General features: G+C 33.5%; 1 protein-coding gene across 27 annotated transcripts in view; it reads left to right on the forward strand.

Annotated features, from left to right (window-relative positions):
• Window positions 1–25274, forward strand: part of ADGRL2 (adhesion G protein-coupled receptor L2) — a 182093-nt gene that overhangs the window by 12673 nt on the left and 144146 nt on the right. For all 27 annotated transcript variants that reach the window (XR_013959976.1, XM_080657028.1, XM_080657026.1 and 24 more), the window contains exon 2: window positions 21824–21996. Coding sequence is in view for 26 of the 27 variants with exons in the window: in XM_080657028.1 (XP_080513154.1) it covers window positions 21924–21996 (73 nt within the window). In the remaining variant the exon portion in view is untranslated. The remainder of the gene's footprint in view (window positions 1–21823; window positions 21997–25274) is intronic.

Here is a 25274-nt window from a genome sequence, read left to right on the forward strand (position 1 = left end):
ATTACCCTCTCAACAGGGTCATGTATTATCTTAACAGTCAATGCGACATTTATGCAGAGCATTTCCATATCAGCATAAGAATGTTTGCAACAGCAATTACACTTCAATAGGATTATGATGGCATGTTTCACAAAAGTATATAAATGCTCCTTTTCCATAGAAGTGATAGGCACCTGTACTGTCAACTTTACTTCATTGCCTTAATATGATAAGAGATTTTTATCATTGGTGATACATGTAAAAGGCACCAGAAAGTGGAATCCAGCATTACAGTTCATTACCCTTTTTCTTCAAGTACCACACCTCCCTTCACAGTGAGGTAAGGGTTACTAGAGAATTCATTCCAGAAAAATTTTGACTTGAGGAACAGTAACTGTCACGTAGTTAGAGAATTCATTCCAGGGAAATCATTACTTGAGGAGGTAACTGTCACATAGTGCATAACTTCTGTGAGGTTATTGGAAAGGCACAGCGAGGGTAAGTTCTACTTGTTCTCTCTTACATTTAAAGGTAGACAGCTGAGTGGTTGGTAAAACAGTGAGATCTGAATTCAATGCAAAGAAAATGTGTTATTGAAAAGTTAATTAAATTATTGTTGTGAAAGTATTGTTATTAATTTGGGGATATTTATAACAAGGAAGTTATTGGCAATTGCTTTTTAGTTTAAAATAATCCTGACATTCTTTGTAAGTTATCAAAGAAATTTTATTTGCATATTCTTGAATTAAAAAAGTATGAATTATGATATATCTGATCATCTGTATAGATGTTAAGAGTAAATACATATGCATTCATTGTTCCTGCATTTATTTTGAGAAGATTTTAAAAAATGCTATGTTATGAGTAGGATATAATATGAATAAGATTTCTCTAGATAAGGGAGAGATGTGTTATGAATATAGATTTGAAATAATATTTTTAATATAAATTTTATAAAAATGAATTTACTATTAAAAAAAGATTATATATTTTATACTCTTTGAACCATGAGTCAAATATTTTAACATGTTCACATTTTAAATGAAAGTTAACAAAACATGTAACTAAAAAACATTTCAAAAATACCAGGATTTAAAAACTAATGTTAATTATAAAAATAGATAAATAATATTAGGGGAGGTTTTTTTTGTTTTTGTTTTTTTTTTTGGCTCTTTATGTGTTTCAAAGACATTCCTTTATGTCTGTTTGACATCTTTAAACTAAAACCTAACAAAGGTTTAAAAAGACTCCTTTTTAATGTACATTTTAGTATGATATTGTGGCATTCATATGATGGTGGTCCATTTAATTCCAAGCTGCACTGAAGAGTGAACAAATTTCTGTTTGTTTTAAAAAAAGAATAAATTATAAGCTATCACAAATTTTCTCTATAATTTATATATAACTGTATTACCTTATATAAAAGCAAATACCATAACTCAGGAAATATCTGAAATTGAAACTCAAAATACTGCAGCTTTATATGTGTGGATAATTTTATCTTATATTTGTATGGTTTCTATATTTTAATATAAATATGATTAAATAACATTGCTTTTTAAGAAGGAAAAAACAATTAAATTATTAATTTTTTTGTGTAATGTTTTTTAAGAATTTAATGCTCGTTAAATCAGATTATTGATTTAAAACTCATTTTTCGTTTGTTTTTTTTTTTTAAGTATATTTTATTGATTTCAGAGAAGAAAGGAGAGGCAGAGAGAGACAGAAACATCAATGATCAGAATCACTGAGCAGCTGCCTCCACATTTGGGATTGAACCCGCAACCTGGGCATGTGCCCTGATGAGGAGTCACTAGGGCCTTCTGGTTCATAGATTGACGCTCAACCACAAAGCCATGCTGGCCTGGCAAAAAGCATTTTTGTTTTGACCAAATATAAGTCAAAGTACAGTGGTAGTTGTTATTACTTGTATCAGAGCCCCTAAATCAAAAGTTAGCATAGGTTCAAGTTAGTTTAGTCCAGCATTTTACTACTACTGGTCAGAGCATCCTAACAAATGCTTTATCTCTTAGTAGTAACCTGCAGTAGTTATTGGCAAGTGCAAATATTAATACCTGGACATTTGAAATTATTTGCATTATACTTCAAGAAAATTTATGTTTTAGCTCTTTGCCATTTGGGATTCAGATAAGAGCTGCAACAAATTAAGGTATTTAAGAATATATTCTAAAAGCACTTTTCTGTCTTTGTATTCTTTGTAAGAATTTGGGGTTGATCATGCTTATAAAATAATTTTTTAAAATTATAGTGAAAGAATTATATTGAACTTGCTGATTAAACGTAACGGCCTATTTTAATGCAGTTATTAGTCTTTCACACCTCCACGTGTTTTTTATTTTTCACTAATTTCCTTATATTGTGTTATTAATACGTTAGGAAGTCAATAAATTCTCCCAACATTTCAGCCCAGGAAACTATAATTGGCTTCATCAAAAGAGATTACATCTTTTAAAACAATTATTAGTGTGTTAATAATACTGTGTGAGTAAAAAATCCAGGAACAAATCATATCTTAGAATTCACATTTTCTAAAGTTATACTTTTCAAAAACATTTAGAATTAATAGTTTAAGAGTATTCCTAAAAAAATTGGAGAATAAGAATTAGAGCTCATTAGAACAATACTAAATTGAATAGCCTGTAATATAACTATTGCTTAAGTATTTTAAAGATATTGAGAACCCTGTAGATTACACACACTAATAGCTCATTTCTCTATATTGCCTGCTAATTCTGTGAAAACCAAGAGGATCAAATTCACAAGGTTGCAATTAAATCACAATGTTAACTTTTAATTGAAAATAAATTAAAATATAGCTTTAATTTGTTAGTTTACTTTATTTACATTGATTTTACCTGTTTATAAAGAATGCCATCACAAACTCATGTATTTATAAAATTGATAATATCAGATGTTTTTTGAGGTTCTTAACACCTTTTCAGTATCTTGTAAGTTGTTTTAATATATTTGATACTTTTTTCTGATAGAATGTTTTCAGCTATTTTAATAATTTGATGCTACTCATTTCTGAATTGCTGTCTGAGGCCTTATTTCTCTTTTTTAAAAGAATTAAGTCACATTTTTTATTTTACTTACCAAGTAAGCTGCTGTTTGACTTCCTAAAAAGAGCCAAGATGTAAATTTAAGGATTAGTATTAATGTATAGGTTTTTCATTGAATGTGCAGTTAAATGGTGGTGGTCTTCAGAGTGTTTCTCTATGACCTAATATATATTATTATCCCTGCATAATTTAAAAAAGGGATATTTGCCATACCTTCCTGTTTGGCATTATTCAACTCTTGTAGAAGATAATTAATCATCATAATGTGGGTGATCTTTTTATACTTGCATACTCTTATTCAACCTGAAAACCAGAAACGTTATTTCATGTACTTTTTTCTCAAGTAAAATATAGGAGTTTTTCAATGAAATACCTTAAATGACAGATTGAGGAATGTATATATACTGCTATCCTATAATTAAATTTGTGCTATGAATAAAATGATTTTTAGAAGAAAAAGCTAGTTTGTATATAAAATAATTTACATGGGCAACTTCATAGCACAATTTATGCCTGTGATTGGCCTGTCATCCTACTTGATTTAGATTTGTTTCAACCAAAATATGGTAAGGCAAATAAATGTATTAGTTCTTGGCCAGGATTCATTATCTTGATTTCAGTTTTCTAGCTGAAAATTAAGTTCCATTACCTAAACTTATAAATATTGTATTATATATAAGACTTAAGAATCTATTGATTTTTCTCTCCTTATCTCCTTTTCTGTTAGAATCTAAAACTTATTTTTAACTTGTTGACATTAATTTCTCTTTATTGCATAAAAGATAGTTTTAAAAAGTACAAAGTATATGCAACCATGAATAGGGATTGGCTTGTAGGTGGGGAAATATAACATGTATTAGTACATAGAATAATTAATTGAAGTTGTTGGAAAGTCAAACTGAAACTGTTAGGAAGGATTCCAGGAAATAGTATATAAACTTGGCTAGTTAAATTTTTTATTTAACATTGCTTATAAAGGTTAATTTTTGGAGAGTATCAAAACTATACTATGAATTTTTAAAGCTCTGCTTAATCTATTTGAACATTAATTCCTTATTAAAGCTTCAATATTTCATCATTTTAATATGCAGTCAGAAAATGATGAAATTTAAGGATTTAATATCCAGGTTAAAATATTTTTAAGTTACCTATCATGCTGGTATAGAAACAGCTTTAAAGATAGAACTTTGATCTATTTGTTTTGTTGCAAGATTTATGGATAAATTGAAACAAACAATTCAGTGGAAATTAGAAGCTCCCTATCTTTAGTAGTAAACTTTCTTTATATGCACTTTGAGTTTTATTGATTCTACACACACATAGCAGATAAAGAATTGAACAATAAATCTAGAACAGCACAGTTTTGGGTTTAAAAAATATGTATATATATTATAAATCTTGAAAATTAAAAGTTCTTAGTCCTAAATATAATAATCAGAATTTTATATTTGTCTTTCACAACATAGTGCAAATAACTAGTGGTGTATTTGGTTGTGTAGCTAAAAGGCAGAGGTTTCCATCTTTGTATTTAACTTATATTCAAGTTTGTATTAATCTAGCTGAAACTCCTTAAGCCAACTTTGTTTTATTGGGAATTTATAGGGTACAACTTAGACCAAAAAGATGTATTTGAATGAATTAAATATTAATTTTTGGCAGCCTTGTCACCTTTCTATGTTGGACAACGTATAGTTTTCTTAAGGCTAAAAGTTACAACCAAGCCAGAGCGATTCAGTTTTTGCCATTATCCTGCATCTCATTCCCAGTTTGAATAAATTAAACTGTATTAAGGTGCACAGTACCAGAGAACTTTTACTATGTAAAAGAATTTTTTGAGAGTCCAATTAAATTAAAAGTCATACCCAAATTATCTTTTGAAAAATCTGTTATTTCATATGTTGGTATGTTCTCTTAAAGTACATTATGCTTCTGTAGTTCAGAGCAGCCATTCTCAACCATGCCACATATGTCTAAGTGACAGGTGAGGGCTTGGATGCACTTTACTAATCCACAGTATTTATATGCTTTGAGTTTTACTTTCATGCTGTTACTTTTGCTTTCCTACAGTGCCACAAAAGGTTATTATGGCAGCACAGGTGGTTTTTAAAAAGTGACAGAACTTACAGCACCAAGTTTGCCCCAAATTGCCAGACCAAAAAAGTATGCACTTTGCTTGCATTGGTCCTAAAGTCTGTATTTTTAAATATTGATTGTGTTTTAATCTTCGCAAGAACAGTTTTATCTCTAAGCACAGTTCCTCTAGTTCATAACTTCTGGGCTTTCATTCTAGTCATTTTAGATCCAACAGCCATTTATTAAGGCCCTGCCAGGAGAAATGTACTGTCTAGGGACTCTGCTTTCTAGGTATTTATAATCTCATGGGGGAATAGACATTTCCACAAATAATTTTAATATAAGGGGTACTATAATAATATACCATGAACTATGGAGGAAGGGCTGTGGAAATATAGGGTCGGTGGAATGAATTCAAACGAGTAATATGGATAAAAGAGACCCCATTTGTGTAGACATGAAAGCAGAGGAGAATTTTGTCAGGTAACGGCTTTTTGAGGAGGAAGACAGGACAGAGGTAAAGACACTGGAAAACAAAGGCAAAAAAGGGTGCTTTAAAAAATGTATGGAAGGTAGGAATTGCACAGGAAGTGGAAGAAGATGAAACTCGGACATTAGTTTGGGACATGCTAGTAAAGAGCCTAATCTCCTAAGATTATATTTTAATATGTAGGCCATAAAATATGTTTATTGAGAAAGTGTTATATTTAATTGCTAACTCTTAAAGTGGTGTAGCCAATGAACTAGAGTGGGGCAATTCTGGGGGGAATAGAAACCTAATTAGGAGGCCTGGATGACAGTCTAGGTGAGAGGCTATGGCAGTAAACAGGTGGGAAAGTTTTATTACAATGATGGGATAGAATTTAGTAATTGATTGAATGTGGGCTAGAGAAGAGCTAGGAATGAAAGCCAAGGTTCCAGAAAAATCATTCATTCCTGCTATTAGCCTGTTTGATAGCAAGGGAGAAGGAGGGAATGAGCCAGTTTTTCTGACAATACTTTGAGGTGCATGCATTACACCAAAAGAAGACCATCTGCACCCACAATTGCTTCATGTAGACTTTGTAATGTAATGTGGTATTTGTGAAAAAAATATAACTTTGCTTCCTTTATAGATATTTAAAAAAATATTCTGCGTATGTTAAAATGGTCTGTTTTTTCAAGTGAAAAAATTTATTATGTGGATTTAAGATTATAAGACAGGTTTTTGGTTTGTTTATTTGTATATTATCTGAATTCTCTATAAGATAAGCAAGACTATAAATGTCAGTTACCATAATCTGGGTAGAGAGAAATCTTTATTTTTGTGAAAGACTACCTTTATCACGATTAGGCCTGTTATTTTCTTGGTTCAGGGTCATTTTAGTAACATTCACAGTAGCTCTTGAACCAACTAATTTGATATTCTTAGGTTTCCTTAGAGACTAGCCTGTCTCTTTTCGGAAAGCTTAGGAATTTCAAAGACTAAAAGAAATTGCAATTTTTGGTGGCTTTCTCTTTTGTTATCATGAATTTATATATTTATTCTGTTGGTACATAGGAAATTTCCCAGCTACATATTGTTCATTATAAGAATAATGAAAGCATTTTCTCAATAGCTTTTCAATTCTTCAGACTCAGCAATGACTTTTCGGTATTATAGCTGAACCCTTTGTATCTAGTTAATTATGGGTGACAAGGCTGAAGAACAGCTAAAAGCCCCTATAAGCACTTATCATCGCTGATTAACTCAGAGTAGGCTCTCAATATATTTCGAGTAAACAGTTATTGTTGATAATAAAGATTGCAATAACTTTTGCTAGAATTCACCCAATTTCAGATTCCTCTCCTAGATGTAGGAATGATAAAGGTAATAAATAAAAGAGTTAGTACTGGCATTTCTGTGCTAATCCAAAAGTATTCTTGCTCCCATATAATAGAGAAAATTTGTGTGATGTAGTTGTATTGCTTGATAGAAAGTGCTCAGTAAATGCTTATTATTTTCATTGATGTTGGTTAAATTTGATTCACATTGTTTTACATATTTAAGCAGAACATGTCGTTTGGCATCCATTTTCAATCTAGACAGTTTCATTTTTTCTCTAATTTTTGTTGGATTCTTCCTCCTGTTCTCAATTATGCTAAGGGTTTTCTATTTTTTTTTTTTTTAATTACATGGTTTTCTAGTATTGTTGCTATCTCCTTTAGATGATAAAGCAGTGACTAATGTAACTGGCCTTTGTCAGAATGAATGCTCTGATATTGAAAACAGGAAGCGTTGATGTGTACCCATGCACCAGAAACTGTCAGTACTTTTTGCTTCCACTTATACTATGTGATTAAGTAAAAGGGATCATTTTCCTTTTATAATATGATGCCTGATTGAATTACCATAAGGAAAGCAGGCAAGTAGGATTCCTTTTTCTTCTTTAGTTCTCCCTCACCTAAAATCACAACTCCATATCCTTGTTCTCAAATCGTCCCAAAGATTAGGATCCTCCCATGTATTACCAGCTTTAAAAGGAAGTAGTCGAAGATACTGTCAGCACATGCCCTGGTATGAAGGCTGACTTCTTTTTTCTCCTGGTGGCTCAGTCATGCTGCAGGCATAGATTAGCATAAGGTAATCACCATGAAATAAAGGGAGGGAATCTAAAATGTGGTTATTGATACCGTAGTGTGGATTTTACTTTATTTAGTTGGTTAAGGAAACCATAAAAATAAAGTAGAAATGTTTAAAGATATATATCATGTAATCTCACTAATATATGGAATCTAATGAGCAAAGTAAACTGACAAACAAAATAGACCCGGAGGCATGGATACCTGGAACAGACTGACAGCTGTCAGAGGGGAAGGGAGGTGGAGGTACTTGATAAAAGAATGTGAAGACATTAGCCAGAGAACATATATGCATAGCCCATGGATACAGACAAGAGTGTGATGAAGGCCAGGGGAGTTGGGGCTGAATGGAGGTGGGCAAAGTGGAGAAAAATGGGAGACATTTGTAATAGTGTCAACAATTAAAAAAACACCAATTAAAAATTTTAATGTTCATAAGAAAAATGTGTAAAGAAGAGTTTCGACACAAAAGATTTTAACAAATACATGGTGTAACCATTTAGTCACTTAGCAAATTTAATATCTCATATAGCATTTAATATCTCATATAAACTTTCAGCAAAGGTGGCACAAAATCCGAGACCTTTTCTGGTATGCAAGGAGCCATTCTTCAGTGGTAATTAGATATCACACGTGGATTATCTTTACCTCTTATTTAAGAAATGATAGTTTTCTTTGGGAGGTGACGGTGGTTATTTGCCTTCCAAAATGTCTTTTAGTGACATACTGAAATGTGATTAAAACCTCATTGTGTTCTTGCATTCAGAGCGGAGGACTGCTGTAAATTGCATTGTATGAAACTGAACAGTAACTATGGCTTGATTTAAAGTATTAATAAAATCTAAATCTGTACATTCTAGCTTTAGGATTTCAAGATTTTAATTTAGTGAAATGCCAGAACATTTTCTTGCATTTAGTTTGACAGGTGTTATGTGAAAAGTGTATTCCTAAATTAGGAGAGACATATATATCATACCATTTACAGAGTCTGATTATTAAAACTTGTTAAATTTCATACTTAATGTTCAGATATCTTTCTGCAAACAACTGCTTAGTTGTATTGTCAATGTTCTTTAATTCGCATATCAAAGTTGATTAAATTGCAAATGCTGGCCTGAGGAAAGGTGGAGTTAGGATTTAGAAGTAGCCATGGTTTTCCAACAGCCTCAGTAAGTCATAAAGGCTAAAAAAAGGCACCAAACTAGTGTCCCATGCATTATATTATAGGCAATATCAGATGGCTGAAGTTTAGCCCCAGTGTGAAATTTACTTTTTTTTTCATATAGAGGTGAGACCTAAGCCCAAGATTAGCATTGGAGTGTTAATGTCAGTCCCATAATTTTGGAGAAGAAAAGAAATATGGATTTTAATTTTTTTAATCTTTGTTCTGAATGGTGATAAAAGTCTATTGTACCCGTATGTTGCTCTCTATTTAAAAATTTTCACTTTTAGGAGGAATTATACTATCGGAAATAGTATTTTCACAAATTCAGAATATTGCTAAGAAGATGTGTGGGTGTGGAAACCTACCTTGGCAAAAATTTTTGCTATAGGTGGTGAACACTTAATACAATATATAGATGATGTGTTATATAGAATTGTACACCTGAAATCAATGTAGCATTATTAAACAATATTGCCCTAATAAGTTCAATAAAATTTGTCTTGAAATTTTAGTGTACTTTGAAAATAAATGTCAATTTCTCTTTAATCAATTTTCCAAATCCTGTTTTTATTTAAAAGCAAATTTATTAGGTTTATAGTTTTGTATAATTTCACATTTGTAATACTTTAAAACATTTTAAGTTATTTTCAATTATAAATTGTTTTGCAGACAGTATGAAATTTTCAAGTGTTGGAAGCAAAACTTGAGTTGCAGATTCATTTTCTCCACTAACTGTGGACCCTTTCACTTCATCACTCTTATAATGAGGAGGCTCAGTGGTTTTTGAAACTCTCTCTCGAGGGTGATTTATTTGACTTCTATAAATAATAAAATGATAACATATTTTATGCCAAACTGATAAACTTTCTGAAAAATAGTCATTTTTATTTTGTGTTTTAAATTGGCATTCCTCAATATTTAATCAAACACTTGATTAAAAAATAGTCCCAGATAAGGAAACAAAATCTGTGCAAGTCCTATTTTAGGAGATCTCTAAGTTTGTTCCAGTTTGAAAAAAATGATGTTTCAGTTTTACCCTTCATTTTCTGAATTCTGTTCACTTTTCTTTATCCTTTCCATTATTCTTGTTGGTTACGTACGCATAGCTCAGTTTATTCATTCACCCCTTCCTCTCTCTCCTTTCCCTATTTACCAACCTTCCTTCCTGTTTGTTAAAAACGTTTCTTAGGTTATTTGCTAGGCGTGCAATGGTGCCTGACACTGAGGTTACAGATGTGAAAGCCATGGGTTCTATTTTCAGTTATCTAACAATAATTAGAAAATGACACATCCAATACTGTTTGATAGTGGTAGGCACATTGTACTTTGGAACAGTGGCAGTGGGGTGTGGTGGATATTTAGGGAAGGGGAGGGAGTTAGTTGAGTGATGGTTCAAGGGACAAGTGGCAGAGGGTATTTCAGGCAGAAGAAGCAGCAAGGAAGGTACAGAGGTGAAGGTAAGCCTCTTATGGTCCCCAAATCGAAGTAACTTAAAGAGGAAGAACAGGAAATAAAGGATGGTCATTCTCAAACTTGGATGCTAGCTTAAAAAAAAAAATCCATTAAAAGTTATAATCTCCAGAAATTTGGTTGATGTGTTGTATATTTATTAATCTCCAGGATGTTACACTATTCATCAGAATCAAGATTGAAGTGAAGAGAGAAGTCACGGTCCTGAATGGAGCACGTACTCTCTTAATCACATTAAAGTAATTTGTAAAGTTATTTGTGCCCTTGGCTCATTTCCTTACCTTCTGCATCCTTGTGTGGCTTGTCATACCAGCCTCAGTGCCTTGAACAAAGTATGTATCCTGGAAATTTTTGTTTGGTATCAAGAGATAAATACTGACAACTTTGACAGACAAGATATTAAAAATAGTTTAAAAGCTTAGTTGAAGAGGAGGAGTCATACGATACCCCAATAACTATCACACAAATGATACAGGTAATGACCATAGGAATGTACGCAGGGAGATGGTCTCCCCCCACTTCCCGCCTTGCTTGCAGTGGTCAGGTTTGCTTTTGGCTTCTTTATGGCCTGGGTGGTTTTTAAGCCTATCAAGGCTCTTGGTAGGTGGAAAAGAGGGAAATGCTTTCCATATGGTTAAAAAACAACCTGGATTAAAAGTTAATTTGAAAGGCATATTCAGAATTACCAAGCAAATAAGTTGGACAGAAGCAGAGGGTTGCATTACATACTTTTGAAGTTGGATCTGTTTGGATTCTTTTCCCAGTTTTACTTTTTGCTACATTTTTAAAACTTTTTCCATTTACCACTGCCTCTCCAGCTCCCTCCCACCCTGTTGTAATTTCCCTATCCTTAGAATAGAGGCACTGCATTGGCTGCGATAATTATAGTGAGATCATAATATATGTACTTGTGGGAAAATTTTAAAATCAGCAGTTCAGAGATCTGCCCTTTTCAACTTACAACCCCAAGTGTTTTCTTTGTCTTACATATAAAGTGATCTCTAGGATTGGTTCCAGTTTTACACATTTTTATGGTTTAGAGTAAAATTAGGAAGATTAGTCTAATGGAGGTTGGCAGGCTGGATGGAGGGTGAGAAATCAGCCATGAGATTTTTGCAGTTTAGAGAGAGGTTAGGGCAGAGGGAATGAAAGGAATGAGAGGGGATTAAGACATTTCCGAGAAAGAGTCAATAGAACAGTGGGTGAATTTATACCGCTTTAAAATGAAGTACTTTCATATTAATAGAACTATATTTTACCCATACTTACAGTAAATAATGCTCCAGAGGATTTTTGGTTTTAAAAGTATTGGAGGCTGAGCTAATTTCATTTATGTGTGTGTATATCTCCATGTACACTGGTACACATTTAGTAAGTGTGGTTCAAAGAAAATCTGTCACTTTATGGAGGATGTGATTTTTTTTTTTTTTTTTTTTTACCATTTCCCACTAAATGTATTTCTTTGTTATTGTAAGTCACCAATTGAATGACAATATAGATGTGTATATATATATAGTTAATTCATACTTAAGTATATTGGTCTAAAAGGTTTTTTAGGAGACTAATAGTAGAGTAGAGGCTTCTTTAATACATATGACTATATAAAACATTATTAATGTTAACAGATGTTGCACTTTAATCCTCTAGAATGATTGTTTGGTACCAGCAGGAGATTTATTAAGTCTGAATTGTGTGAAATTGTGTGTGCATAAGCTGCTACTTAGATTGTAAAAATGCTATTGAAAACTGTTAAAAAGTTTTAGCTATAATTGGCAGAGAAGTATTAACTGTGCTGAAAGAAGGATGTGTTTATGGTTGGCCCATGTGCTTTACCCTTTTTATCATTTATCTTCTTGTATTAATGTTACTGAATTATTAATTCATGAGCAAGGCGGGAGAGAGGGGAGTGTGAAGGCACCATTTAAATATGTGTGGCAAATCTATCCTTATCACTAGAGACATGAAAAAAGTCATTTTGTGTTATCTGTAAAATGGAAAGGACATTTTAAAATTTCATTTACTGTAATCCACTTCACTTTTAGTAAAACACCTAGATTATTACTCCCATAATACAGTGCTCTTATTAAAAATTTGTAACCTCCTCCACTCTTTTGTCTTATATGTAAAATTGATAGAAAAGTTTAGCCTTCATGTATTTTAATATGATAACTATTAATTGTAGCTTAGAAATGTTATTCTATGGTATGTTACAGTGTGACTTCAGTTTTAAGAAACAGATTGTAGACAATAAAAATATGTACTGTAATAGTAGCAAAGTATTTTGATTGGGTAGAGCCTAGATACAGGGAATTGTAAAGCTCTAGAAATACTTTTTGTTCCAAAAGAAATGTGTTCATTTATTGTGACTTCATAGTTTTTTGGAATAAGGTAGGTGGTTTTGGCCTTGTAGGATTTTTAGCGTTATGGAGCAAGTGAACGGATTAGAAGTCAGCAGTTTCCTTTTGCATACAATGTGGAACTGGGATATATCCAGTATTTCATATGGGTGAATAGCAGTGGTGACAGATATTTCAGGAGTTTGAAGCCACTTTTACCAACAGCTATTTGAAACCATCATACTAATGCTAGAGTGCCTCAGGGAGTCTTGTCCAAACCCCATTACTTTTCAGTCTCCCATTACTGACTGTTTTGATTGGGTTTACATCCTCTCCTGCCAAACTACGTAGTAAGATAGGTTACTGTGGTAATGTCCTTTATTTTCTTTTCTGGAGTTTCTCCCCAAACACTGTAAGCTAATTTGTTTTGGTCAGTATAATGCTGCTTTGTTTTATTTTTCTCATTTCAGTATGGTTAATTTCCCTTTACATTAACATTTAAATTAATTTCTTACAATAGCAGGTTAAAGTTGGTTTGACTTCTTTGGCAGACATTGATAGTTACTGGTCAGTTCATTAGTTGGCTGAACTGCATTCAGCCCTCTTTATGTTGTGCCTGTTCATCTATAGAAGGGGTTGGCAAACTGTGGCTGGCTGGCTGTTGGTGTAGTGAAGTTCATTGGCACACAGCCATGCTCATTCATTGCCCAGTGTCTGTGGCGGGTTTCATGCCACAAGGGCAGAGTTGTACAGTTGTGACAGAGACTGTATAGTCCGTAAAGACTGAAATATTTACTATCTGGTTGGTTCTAGAAAAAGTTTACTGATCTCTGGCCTATAATATCAGTCTACATAATTCCTTCTAATCTCTCCAAACATAATGGAATACTAGTAATAGTTTTTAACTTGAGTGATTTGAAGAGTCACTGGTTAATATCATTGGTAGTTATTTTTATTAAGTACAATTTTTTAAAATTTGTGTTTTTTTTTTTTTTTTTGCTTTATATGTGGGATAGCAACAGTGGATATATCTTCCTCAGTTTTCTGAATTGGAAAGCTTTAAAAAATTGTGGAAATTTTGCAAAGAATACATTAGTCTTTTACTAATTAAGAGATTCTTGGCAAGTAATTCAAGTTTTTCTCAGCTTTTTAATAATCTACCTTTCTTTTTACTAAATATCACTGTTTAATTACTACTCTGATGTTACTTGAAATTTTAATAGAGGTTATAAAATTACATTGTAAAGTTGAAAACCCATTTTCTATAAACCACATACCTCTTCTACTCCATGGTTTAGTTAAGAAGCAATAACATATAAAAAGATATATTTTAATGAACTAAAGTTTTTTTAAATTTTTTGTTTATAACAACCATTCAAAATATTTATTACAGTTTATTGCTGTTTATTATAGTGTGTCCATGAATATTTCTCTTGCCTTCCCATCTGAGCCTCCTAATAATGCTCTTTAGAGAAATCAGCCAGACCAAACCAACCACACAGAATTTCAGTGTGACACTGGAAGCAGAGTTTTCTCTGTTCATTCACTTAGACCATAACTTTATTTTTAATGTTGTGGATTAAGTTAACTTTCAGAAAGAATTGATACATCCCTCTTCTCTACAACTTAATACAATGCTGTAATACTGAGTTTTTCTTGTAGATGCAGTTATATAGCGTGTCTCTAAAAATTAACTCACTTAATTTTTAGTCCTTTTCAGGTTTCACTGATTTGAAATAATGTGTAAATCCAGACTAAGCTTTGAACAAAGAAAAAATGCATATACATTTTGTGGGGACAGCCTGTGTATGGTATGGAACATAGGCCTTGATGCAGAATGGTTTGGCTAAGGATAAGAATTTGCTCTTTCTGGAAGAAGGCCTGGCCGGATGTCATCCTGCTTTTGATCATGTGCTTTACCCACAAAGGCAGAGTGTGAAATATGTGAGCTGCATAAGTCTCAGGTTATTATATTATTGCTACCAATGTAATGATTTGTAAGTAGGTTTCAGAAAAGTTTTTGAAATGGCAACTTCTTGAGATGTAATTTTAAAAACAGAATTATTAGAATAATTGCTGAGACACACTGATAGGAGAGATAAGTTCGTAGTGAGACATATTGCAGCAGCCCCTAAAAATCTTCCTTAAGCTTATTTAAGATGGAATCAGGACCATAAACCTAAAATTGGAGTAATTGGGAAATAATGGAATAGTAGATTTATTGTATATTTCTACCTGTGTGTATAGTTGTTGAACTTGAGGCCTAGATGTTTGTGAATTGTCCAGCCCTCACAGTGGTAGGTTAAGCCGGTATTCTAGAGTGTGCTCCTGATCTCAATCTTGGGCTCTTTTCATCAAGATGGTGGATCTAGGTACACATTTCAAGGGAAACACAGGTCTAGAAACTACTTTTATTTCTCTTCTCATTATTTTGGTACAAAATACATGTATTACCATTAAGTTTTGGGGAGTTTAGCAATTATTAATTATTCATATTTTGGGTCTCAGTAATTTTCTTGTGTTTAATTCTTAGAAGATTATTCACCTTTTGAAGATGACAATCATTTTAATCTGTTTTATAATCTTTTAGAAACTAACAGGACCAATACATATACAGTGAAAATAGGAATAAGTAATACACTTACCAGAACTCAATATAAAAAATACCTAGAATGTAATCATTAGATATTCCTTGACTTAAACTGACATACATGCAATTATAGTGTTAATATTATCTACTTTATTTTAGAAGTTAGAATTGCAAGTTTAGATGACATTATATATTGACATAGTTTGCAAATGAGCTGTATCATTTGATTACAAAAGGCAATGTGCTATATACTTAAAATTTCCTTCAACTTGCTACTGTGTATTTGTTAATTTTCATATTTTTGAGATCACTTAACTATTTTACTCAGGTTACCTCATTACGTCTAAGAAACCTCTGGTGGCCATCTTGATGATCTAATATATACAACAGATCCTGGGTCATTATTATTTCATTTAGTGGTTATATAGACCAAGAGGGAATCTGAATATTGATTCAGGGAATGCTTACTAACAATGATGAATGAACAGAGGATCTAGTACAGTGAGCCAAACATAAGTTTACATCTCATGAATAATACTGAATTTTTTTTTTTTATTTGCCTGACCAATGATTACTTCAGTCATTAGGTGAAATAAATGATTAGGACCCAGGGTTAGGGAACCTTTTTTTTGCCATTTGGATATTTATAACATCATTCACAGGCCATACAGAATTATCAACTTAAAAATTAACCTGCTATATTTGGTCAAACATTTAATTAATTTACCCCTAATGCCTTGGCAGGGCCAGACCAAATGATTTCAAGGGCCTTATATGGCTGATAGACCCGATATTCCCCACCCCTGGAGTTGAAAGTTCTTGGCTTATTAAGGCTTTTTTTTTTTCTTGTTAGGTAATCACAAGGAGAAGTACAATGAGATATTTTGAGAGAGACCACATTCGCTTAATTTTATAACTTAAAAGTTAAACTTTGTCATAGGTATGTATGTATAGGAGAAAACATAGTATTTATACAGTCCAGTGCTATCCAAGTTACAGGCATTCACTGGGGGGTCTTGGAACATATCCCTCCTCGGATAAAGGGGGACTGCTATAATTAGCCTTAATTGGAATTTAAGCTCTGCCACCTGCTAGTGGTGTTACTTTCCCTTTCTGAACCTCATATTTCTGGCCTTTATAATATTGACCTCATAAGGATTAGTGATATGTGTCTAATACAGTATTTCACGTATAATCGGCACTCAAGAAATACTTCTAGCCATAGTGCCCATAATTTATATTCAACTCAAAAAATTACATGAGAATTCTGGACTATGGGGAAGTTCAGGGACCATATATCTTAAAGCTGGAGAGGACTGCTATTTAAGAATAGCTTTCTCTTTTCCTTACATAGGGGAAAACCTAACTTCGGTGTTGTAGCTACGCTATAATTTTAACAATAAATACAAACTATTTTAAACAAATAGATTTAATGAAATTTTTTGATAGAAAAGTTGAGGAAGCAATCAAATTTCCATGATAAATAAGGTAATATTTTGGATTGGGCATGTAGCTCTTTTTTTTCTTTTGAAACTTCATTTGCAAGTTTATGTTCAGTCAAAAAATGTTCCCTACATTGGTTTGAAAATGACAGCCATTTGTTTTTATTATTTCAACTGGAAGGATTTTAATGAAGAGGATGGCAGAATGCCCTGCACTGTGCCTCTAGTGTCCACAGTACAACCCTCTTTTGCATGCTCAGCACGACTCCAAGATAGATATTACTGCAGATAGCAGATGTAATTTACTAGGAGCATTCCTGAACTCTTCTCTTTTCTGCTCCTCCACTAAGCCACAAATTCATAGGATAATTTCTTCCTTCACAATGAAGAAATTTCAATAAAGGGTAAGATCAATAATGAATGTTAAAGGGGCATTAGCATAACTAGTTTAATTTAAACTACTCTAGACTTGATACTGGTGTCCGCAGAAATGAAACAGAAAGAGGGTGGCGACTAGGGGTGGTCACATGCTTTTAAAAATCTCCATCAGCATTCTCAGCCCCAACCCTATCCTTGTGAGGGAAAGAAAATAAACTCAAATGCAAAGAACGTTGAATGCCTGGAGCTATAAAAAGGCTTTCTGATTAGCGATAGCAAGCGTTTTTCTTAGAGGACTTACTGAAAGAAAACTCCCAAGGGTGTTGATGTTTTCTCCTATGTTAACAAGAAGGGGAGATTCTGACCTAGAAGGACTGACGGCACATAAGATATTTCTGAAAAATGACCACCGAGTGAGGTTTAGCTAAATTAAAATCCAACTAATTTATTTTTCACTTTCTATTACATGGGGGCAGAGTGGGTTTGGCATCCTTTTTTGTTGTTTTTGTTTTAGTAAAATATAGAAAAGCAGCTTTCTTTTACTAGTAAATTCTGCCCCGTAATGTTTATAATTTTATAGCACAACTAAGATCAGAAAGAGAGATCATATACAGCTATCTTTAGCTTTCATTTAGAGTTGACATAGTACATTTAGTGCGTAGAATTTTAGGCTTACCCCAAACATTAATCTTTTATTTTATACAGCATTAGCACTTAATAACATGGAGGGGTGCCTTTTGTAGGTCTCATGCTTGGATGTCTCTTTCCTTCCCCTGTTCTCCTCCTGCATAGAGGTGTTTTGCGTTTAATATCCAGTATTCACAGCAGTTCAGTGTCTACGAATAGAAATAAAAGATAAAGCTTTATATATAAATCTTTAAGGTGGCTTTGCTCTTAATAGAGTATCAACCTTAGTTAACCAGTTTTAGACAATTTTAAATGATCTTTTTCTCTTACTAACTTGAAGCTTCTTATATGCTGCTACTTGTACTGATGTTTATCAGCAAATGTTTTTTATTTTTTCTATTTTTACTAAATAGGCATTGTTACATATAAGGTTAAATGTGATTTCCTGGTAATGTTCCATAAATACATGACTATTAGTGGTGTTTTCCTAATTTCGCCCACAATTTAAGGCACAGGATGGGATATTTAATGCAGCTAATAAATACAGGGTGAGGCAAAAGTAGGCTTACAGTTGTTCCTATGGAAAAATAATACAAAAATTAAGAAATAATACAAGAATAAATCCTGTGTTTCGTGTACTAAGCTGAAAACCAATTTTTGACCAATCCTATATAAGCAGGTTACCATCTGAAAGAATATAGCTAACTGTATATTGTAAGTGGAGTATAAACCTTTGAAGACTGTTAGGATATAAACAATGCTGAGGCTTATTCCTGGAAGTCCTTGCTCAGCTTTGGAAGGTTTCGTAGTAATGTTGCATTAATTGACTTTTTACATGACACAGTAATAGGATACCTAGATCTAAAAAAAAAAAAAAAAGAAAATAATCTTGACAGAGGCTTGGTATACAATGGCATACCCTTTTCTGATTTTGTTTCTTGTTTTCTTTTGCATTGTGAGAAGCTTTTCCTGAACTTCATTTTGCAGGTAGTTACAGAGTTTGAAGGAAGAGTGTTACTGCATCTATGTCTGTGAGTGTCCGTTGGCTGGAATTTGATTTAGGAGGAATGTTTTTTTTTTTGGGATTAGTTTCACCTTATTTGATTATTTATTCATTCTATCCTTAGCTGATTGTGGTTTGCTAAGTATTTCAGTTTTCATTAACATTTTTAAATGGAAGGTTGTTTTTAATTTGGATCACAGCAGTAAAATCTTTTGACTTCGTTTTCCCAAATTGCATTTAAAACTTGAGCTTTGCTTTTTTATTTTTAATCCTGACCTGAGGACATGTTTTAGAGAGATGGGGTGGCGGGGATGTGAGAAACGTCTATTGGCTGCTTTCCTTCCATATGTGCCCCCAGCCAGGGATCGAACCCTAACCCAGGTATGTGCCCTGACCTAGAATCAAACCAGCAACCTTTCAGTGCAAGGACAACACTCAACCAACTGAGCTGCTCCGGCGGGGCAGAACTTGAGCTTTTGAAAATAATTTTATTTGATGTGAAAGTGATTGGATATAGATAGTAGAAAAATAAATGTGATACTCTTTTTAGTTACTCATTGCACAGTGATGGACAGACTTCAGCTTTATTTACATAAAAGAAGCCATGATTTTATTACATTCCAGAACCTGTTTCTGTTCGTTAGAAGCAATCACGTGTACTGTCTCATAATTGACTAGAGCATACTTTTAAAATTGTGTTCCACATTCAGATTTTAAGACTCCACTGACATTTTAGTATAGTTAAACCCTGTTCATAAAATACTGTGTCCTGGCCAAAGACCACAAAAGAGGCCTTGGTTGTGCGATTTCCTCCTCCTTTTCCCCTCACTAACAGAGGTTTTCCTATCTTGGCAGCTGTTTCCTACAAGGCAGTCATCAGTCCCTGATTTCTTCCTTCCCTTGCTTCCCACAAACAAGGACTCTTTCAAAGAGCGGATGACTGAAGACAGACTGATCTTGGACCGCTTTAAGAAAGTGGAAATGTGTTCAAGAGTTGTGCCTGTGGGCAAGCAGCCTGTATGCGTTAGTTCATTGACGTGAAAGTACCCATTACAACCAAAGCTTGGGACAGTCAGAATTCTGTCAGGAGCATTCCAAAGGCTCACACTTAATTGTACCTGTAGTACTGAACATACCTCATTCACACATTAAACTTATTCTACTTGCTTCATCAGCTCATTGAACAGTCTATAGGGTATAAGAAATTGTTTATTGATGGGGCTTTTCAATGTGACAAGCCATGAAATTATCTGACTTCTCCTTATGCTTTCCATAAAAGAGCTTGCAGTTTTAAGGCGGGGACTTTGCCACAGCAGTTGTAAACTGCAGGTTTACTTTGGGGTTTGTCTTTGGACTAGTATCTGGGAGCTCAGAGTGAAAAATGGATAGAGGGAGCTAGCCAGTTCCGCAGGGTTGTGTGCCCTGTGTCTTCATCCCATTAATTTCCAGTGTACCCATTCTTTTTATTTTTGGCATTCAGAAGAGGAAACTTGCTCTTTCCTTCGTTCTTGTCTTATTTCTTTGGACAGAGAAGCAGCTCAGGTGTTCTCTCCTGTTGAAGAACTAGATCCTAAAGGGGTAGTCAAAATTAGACTTGGCTCAGGATTATATATATTTTTGCCACCTCTCCACCAGTTCGTTCGTTCGTTTGTTTTTAGAGATGCAACCTTGGAGATGAAATCATTATCGTCTAGAGTTAGTTTTTATTGTTGGTTTGTTTGTTAATACTCACAGGAGAGGATATTTTTTCCATTGATTTTAAGATAAGAGTGGAAGGGAAGGATGGAGTGAGAGAGAAAGAATGAGAAACATAGATGTGAGAGAGACATTGATTGATTGCCTTCCACACTACAACCCACGTATGTGCCCTTGACTGGGAATTGAACTGGTAACCCTTCGGTGAGAAAGCTGATGCTCTGTCCACTTAGCACACCAGCCAGGGCTGGGCTGGAGTTTTTATTTGAGTTCAGTGGATGGACCTATGTACTCAAGATGTAGGTTTGATGTTATGAAGTTATACCTTGCTTCAAGAAAAACCAATATTTGAAAATCTTAAACTTTCAAATGAAATAGTTGAGACTTTATTAATCGGCTCTCTCTATGAATAATAACAATCAGAGAAATAATAATTTGATATGTTGTGTTTGGAAATGAGATATTTTTGGAGTGCCATTATTATATAAAGTACAACCATATGTTAAAAATTGTGCACTCTTGTACAGAAAAATAAACCATTTCATTATATCTCTACTCTATCTTGCAAGATAACCCGATAAAATTGTAGATAATGATGCTGCTACCATTGCTAGAAACAAACCAAAGAAGTATATGTTTTTTATAAAATCTTGTTAGAGGTGTTATGTATTAAAGCCAGTACAGGTGACCCTTGAATAATGTGGGGGTTGGAGCACCAGCCCTGCACAGTTGAAAAATTTGTGTATAACTTTTGACTCCCACAAAACTTAAAATTCTCCCTTGATTGTGTGGGGATTGGTTCCAGGATATCCCCTTCACCCCCCACCTGACGTGGATACCAAAATCCATAGATGCTTACGTCCCCTATATAAAATGGTGTAGATCAATGCATAGAGTTGGCCCTTTGTGTCTGTGGGCTCCCAACAGTGAATAAAAAAAAACCTCTAAAAAACAGTTCAGGTATTTACTGATGATAAGTAGACTCTCACATTAAAACACTGTGTTGTTCAAGAGTCAACTGTACTTTAATAAAAAGACTAATATTTGACATAGTGACAGATGAATTATTCTAGAATGACTTTCTCATAAGCTTTTCAAAGAAAAATTAATCATTGGGAATTTATATAAATATTATTTTGTGATTCATATGTTCTGGTTGTCTATAAATGCTTTTTGGATTTTGATCATTTTTGAGATGTGAGGCTCTGCTATTCAGCGAGTAGGCGCAGCTGCCATATTGGGTATAGAATCAAAGTTTATACCTTTTTTAAAAAAAACTATTAGGAGGGTGGAAAGAAGCAAGGGATAGTTATTTTTATTTTCACTTTTTTTGTAAAGTACCAGGACCATAGAGTAAATGATGGATTTGTTTGCTTTTCAGATATGAGGATCAATGATGCAGACTGCTGGGTTCAATGAAGCTGGACATTTTTAACTAGATTCATTAAGGAATACAAAGAAAATATTTAAAGGGATCAATAATGGTGTCTTCTGGTTGCAGAATGCGAAGTCTGTGGTTTATCATTATAATCATCTTCTTACCGAATACAGAAGGTAAGTGCAGTTTGAATTTTATTTTTTACATCTAGGAGACTGAAACTGTGCAAGCTTACTTATGTAGAAGAGCACTATTTTATTATTTTAGAAACAGATGTTAAAAAGATTTTCTTAATGTTGAATTATTTTCATTACAGAGCTATATATTAAGAAAGTGCTACAAGTCTGAATTTTTATTTTACATAAATTTATAAATGTAATAATTTTAAATAATCCTGAGATAAGTAAATGAATGCTTTGTTTTGTTTTTATTTTTTACATTTATTGACTAAATTTATTCTAGTAAATTTGAAGGTATTTTGTGGCAATTCTTTCACTTCATCTTTTGTCTGCTCCTTGAGTGCAGTCATAGTTCTAAAACTATTAAATAAAAATTTCCATATGTGCTGGAAAACTTTTTTTATAGTGCTGCTATTTTCATGTTACCTATATCTTTTTGGTGACAGATCCAGTTTTTAAAGAATTACATACACTTTTGAGGTTTAATGAAATAATTGGAACCATCATTTATTAATTACTATATGGATTTCCTGGTATCCATTTTTTCTGTAGACGTTATTTTTTTTCATATGAAATCAACACCCAGGTGTTTTTACGGAGCAGGTCACAAGTTAATAAGGAGCAAAGATGTGTGAAGTTTATAATTCGTTGATAGTGGTAGTTGTATTAATCGTGTAAAAGTTGTGAAGATTACAAAATCTCTGAGAAATGCATGTACAATATAATGGGTATTTTTGTTTCCAATTAAATATTCTTGAAGAAAATATTTAGAATTTTAAAATTGGCTGATCACATTTATACCTATTAATAAAAAGATAGGTGGAGGAAAAGACACATACTGTCAACTAATAGATAGCAGCAAGCTTATTATTACAATCTCTGTAATAAACTTCTGCAAAATGTTAACTTTTAATTTTGCCAAAAGAATTTTATTTGAATTGCTTGTTCCAAAATTGTTTTATTTATCTTCTCCTAGCTTTCAAAGTTTCCTACTTTCAGTATGTTGATATAATTTAATAATGCAATTCAAGTAAGTAACACATGATTTAAGTCACACATGAACGTCATAAATGGGATAGTGTTTTATTTTTAGAAGATACTGCTCTTTGCATCAAAATTGAAAGATGCATCAAATCTAACATTAAAATGTAATATGTCTGAATAAATAGTACTGTAATGGTAAGCTGTGAGCAGAAACTGAGTTTAATAATAAGAATCTCTGGCTTGGATGGTTATAAAAATTTTGTGTGTAATCTATAATTTTGCATCTGTTCCCCCCCCCTCCCCCGAGAAAAACTAACTGAATTCCTGCTGTTATGTTTGAATGATTTTATACATTTAAGAAAATTTCCAGGTGTGGACCAATGGCTCATTAGTCCACATAATGAAAAAAAATTCCAATCAAGATAGAGACCACTTTACTGGCACAGTAGCTTAACTCAGCAGGAGGCTAGCAAACAGAGACTTTTTCATGAGGTACTGCAGTTTTATTTCTAGTGTCACCTTTCAGGTCAAGATTCATATCTGCTGTTTAGAGAAATTTCATTTTTGGCACATCAGGCCACGGGGTGTTGCTTTTGAAGCATTTCCCTCCTACGGGTAAGAAGAACCTGGAAAGAATGCACACTGCTAGTTGTGGGAGTATACACAGTTCTGTACACTATTAGAGCAGTGATCCAGCTACATGGTTTTGTCTTAGAAAAGTTTGACATAACATGTTAGTTCTTTATTGCCAGAAAGCAGATGATGCTCTGTGATCACCTATAGAGAAAACCAATCAAAGTTAGGTGTGAGAGCACAGGAAAGAAGATACAAATTTAACCTTTCAACCATGAAATATCTTCCGGTCCCTTACAGGATCCCTTACCTTTTCAAATCTTAACAGAGGTGAGCACTTTCGTATTAGTACTTACTATAGTAGATCCTTAAAGATAAACTCAGATAAGGTTTCCTCTCTCCTTGCTCATTTACTGACGACTAAATTAAACCAGGTGCTCAATAAAAAATGGGCAAGGCACAGTTTCTGCTCTTGAGCTCATTGTCTTGTGTGCAGGGGTGGAAATCTCAAATACCTATTGGGGCCAAGGAGACACAGTTACTTGAGTGTGTTTGCAGGCCAGTGGAGGTCTGCCCAGGCAGGGAAGTCCTTGCTGGGGGACCCATGATTGCCTTTTATTTTAGCCTGGTTTTGCCAGTTTTCTGGCTTTGCAATACCAAGTAGACGTTAGACTTTCAAGTATAATAGTAACTAATCAAGTTTTTAAGGACAACAAAAAAAGTCTTTGTATTTTTTTTTAAATATTTTATTGATTTTTTACAGAGAGGAAGGGAGAGGGATAGAGAGTTAGAAACATCGATCAGCTGCCTCCAGCACATCCCCACCACTGGGGATGTGCCCGCAACCAAGGTACATGCCCTTGACCGGAATCGAACTTGGGACCTTTCAGTCCCAAGGCCGACGCTCTATCCACTGAGCCAAACCGGTTAGGGCAAAAGTCTTTGTATTGTATTCAGTCATGAGCCATGCCTGCCTTTTTAGAGCTGTCTTTTCTCCTGTTTACCGTAGTGTTTTCCCTTAGCCTATGATTTTCAAGGCTTAACACAATTTGGGGTTTGTTTTACATTTATACAGATGAGATGTAAATTTCCACATTTGCAAGAAGGACTTATTCTGTCAGATGAACATTATAAATCTGTCATGTTTTGTGTGCATACAAGAGCAAATCACTAAACATTTTTATAACTTTTACTATGGTAAAAGCTGATTACATATATAAAGGTTTAATTGTTAGAATTAGGTTGTCTCCCTCTCACTAACTCTTTCAGTTAGTATTTCAGAATCAATTGAAGTCTGACCCATTAAAATTTACTTATTTTTGAAAAATAGGAACTGTGGTTTTTTTATTCTTAAAGTCTCTATTCCCTGTGTATTTTTTAAAATGCTGTTTAGAATTTCCAAATAAAAACTAGTTATAAAAGACCAGACTTCAAAATATTTTGTAAGTTTTTCTTAGAATTGATTTTATTCCTAGAGAACTAACCTCAAGCCCTTCAAAAATTAGTTTTCTGGAGAAACTGGTGTGTTTTGATTCTTTTGGGTGATTTCTATAAGCATAGTAACACACTCTGGAATCATGTATCAGTAAGTAGGAAAGTAAATTGAATTTTTGTGTCCTAGAGAATTAAATTATGGTATATAATGGAGCCCTGGAAAGTATAAGTCAGACATATGAAGGCTTGCTCAAGTGACAAGTTACGAATAATAGCAGTTCTTC

The sequence above is a fragment of the Plecotus auritus genome (genome assembly GCF_963455305.1).
Source record: "Plecotus auritus genome assembly, chromosome: 2".
NCBI classification, from domain to species: domain Eukaryota; kingdom Metazoa; phylum Chordata; class Mammalia; order Chiroptera; family Vespertilionidae; genus Plecotus; species Plecotus auritus.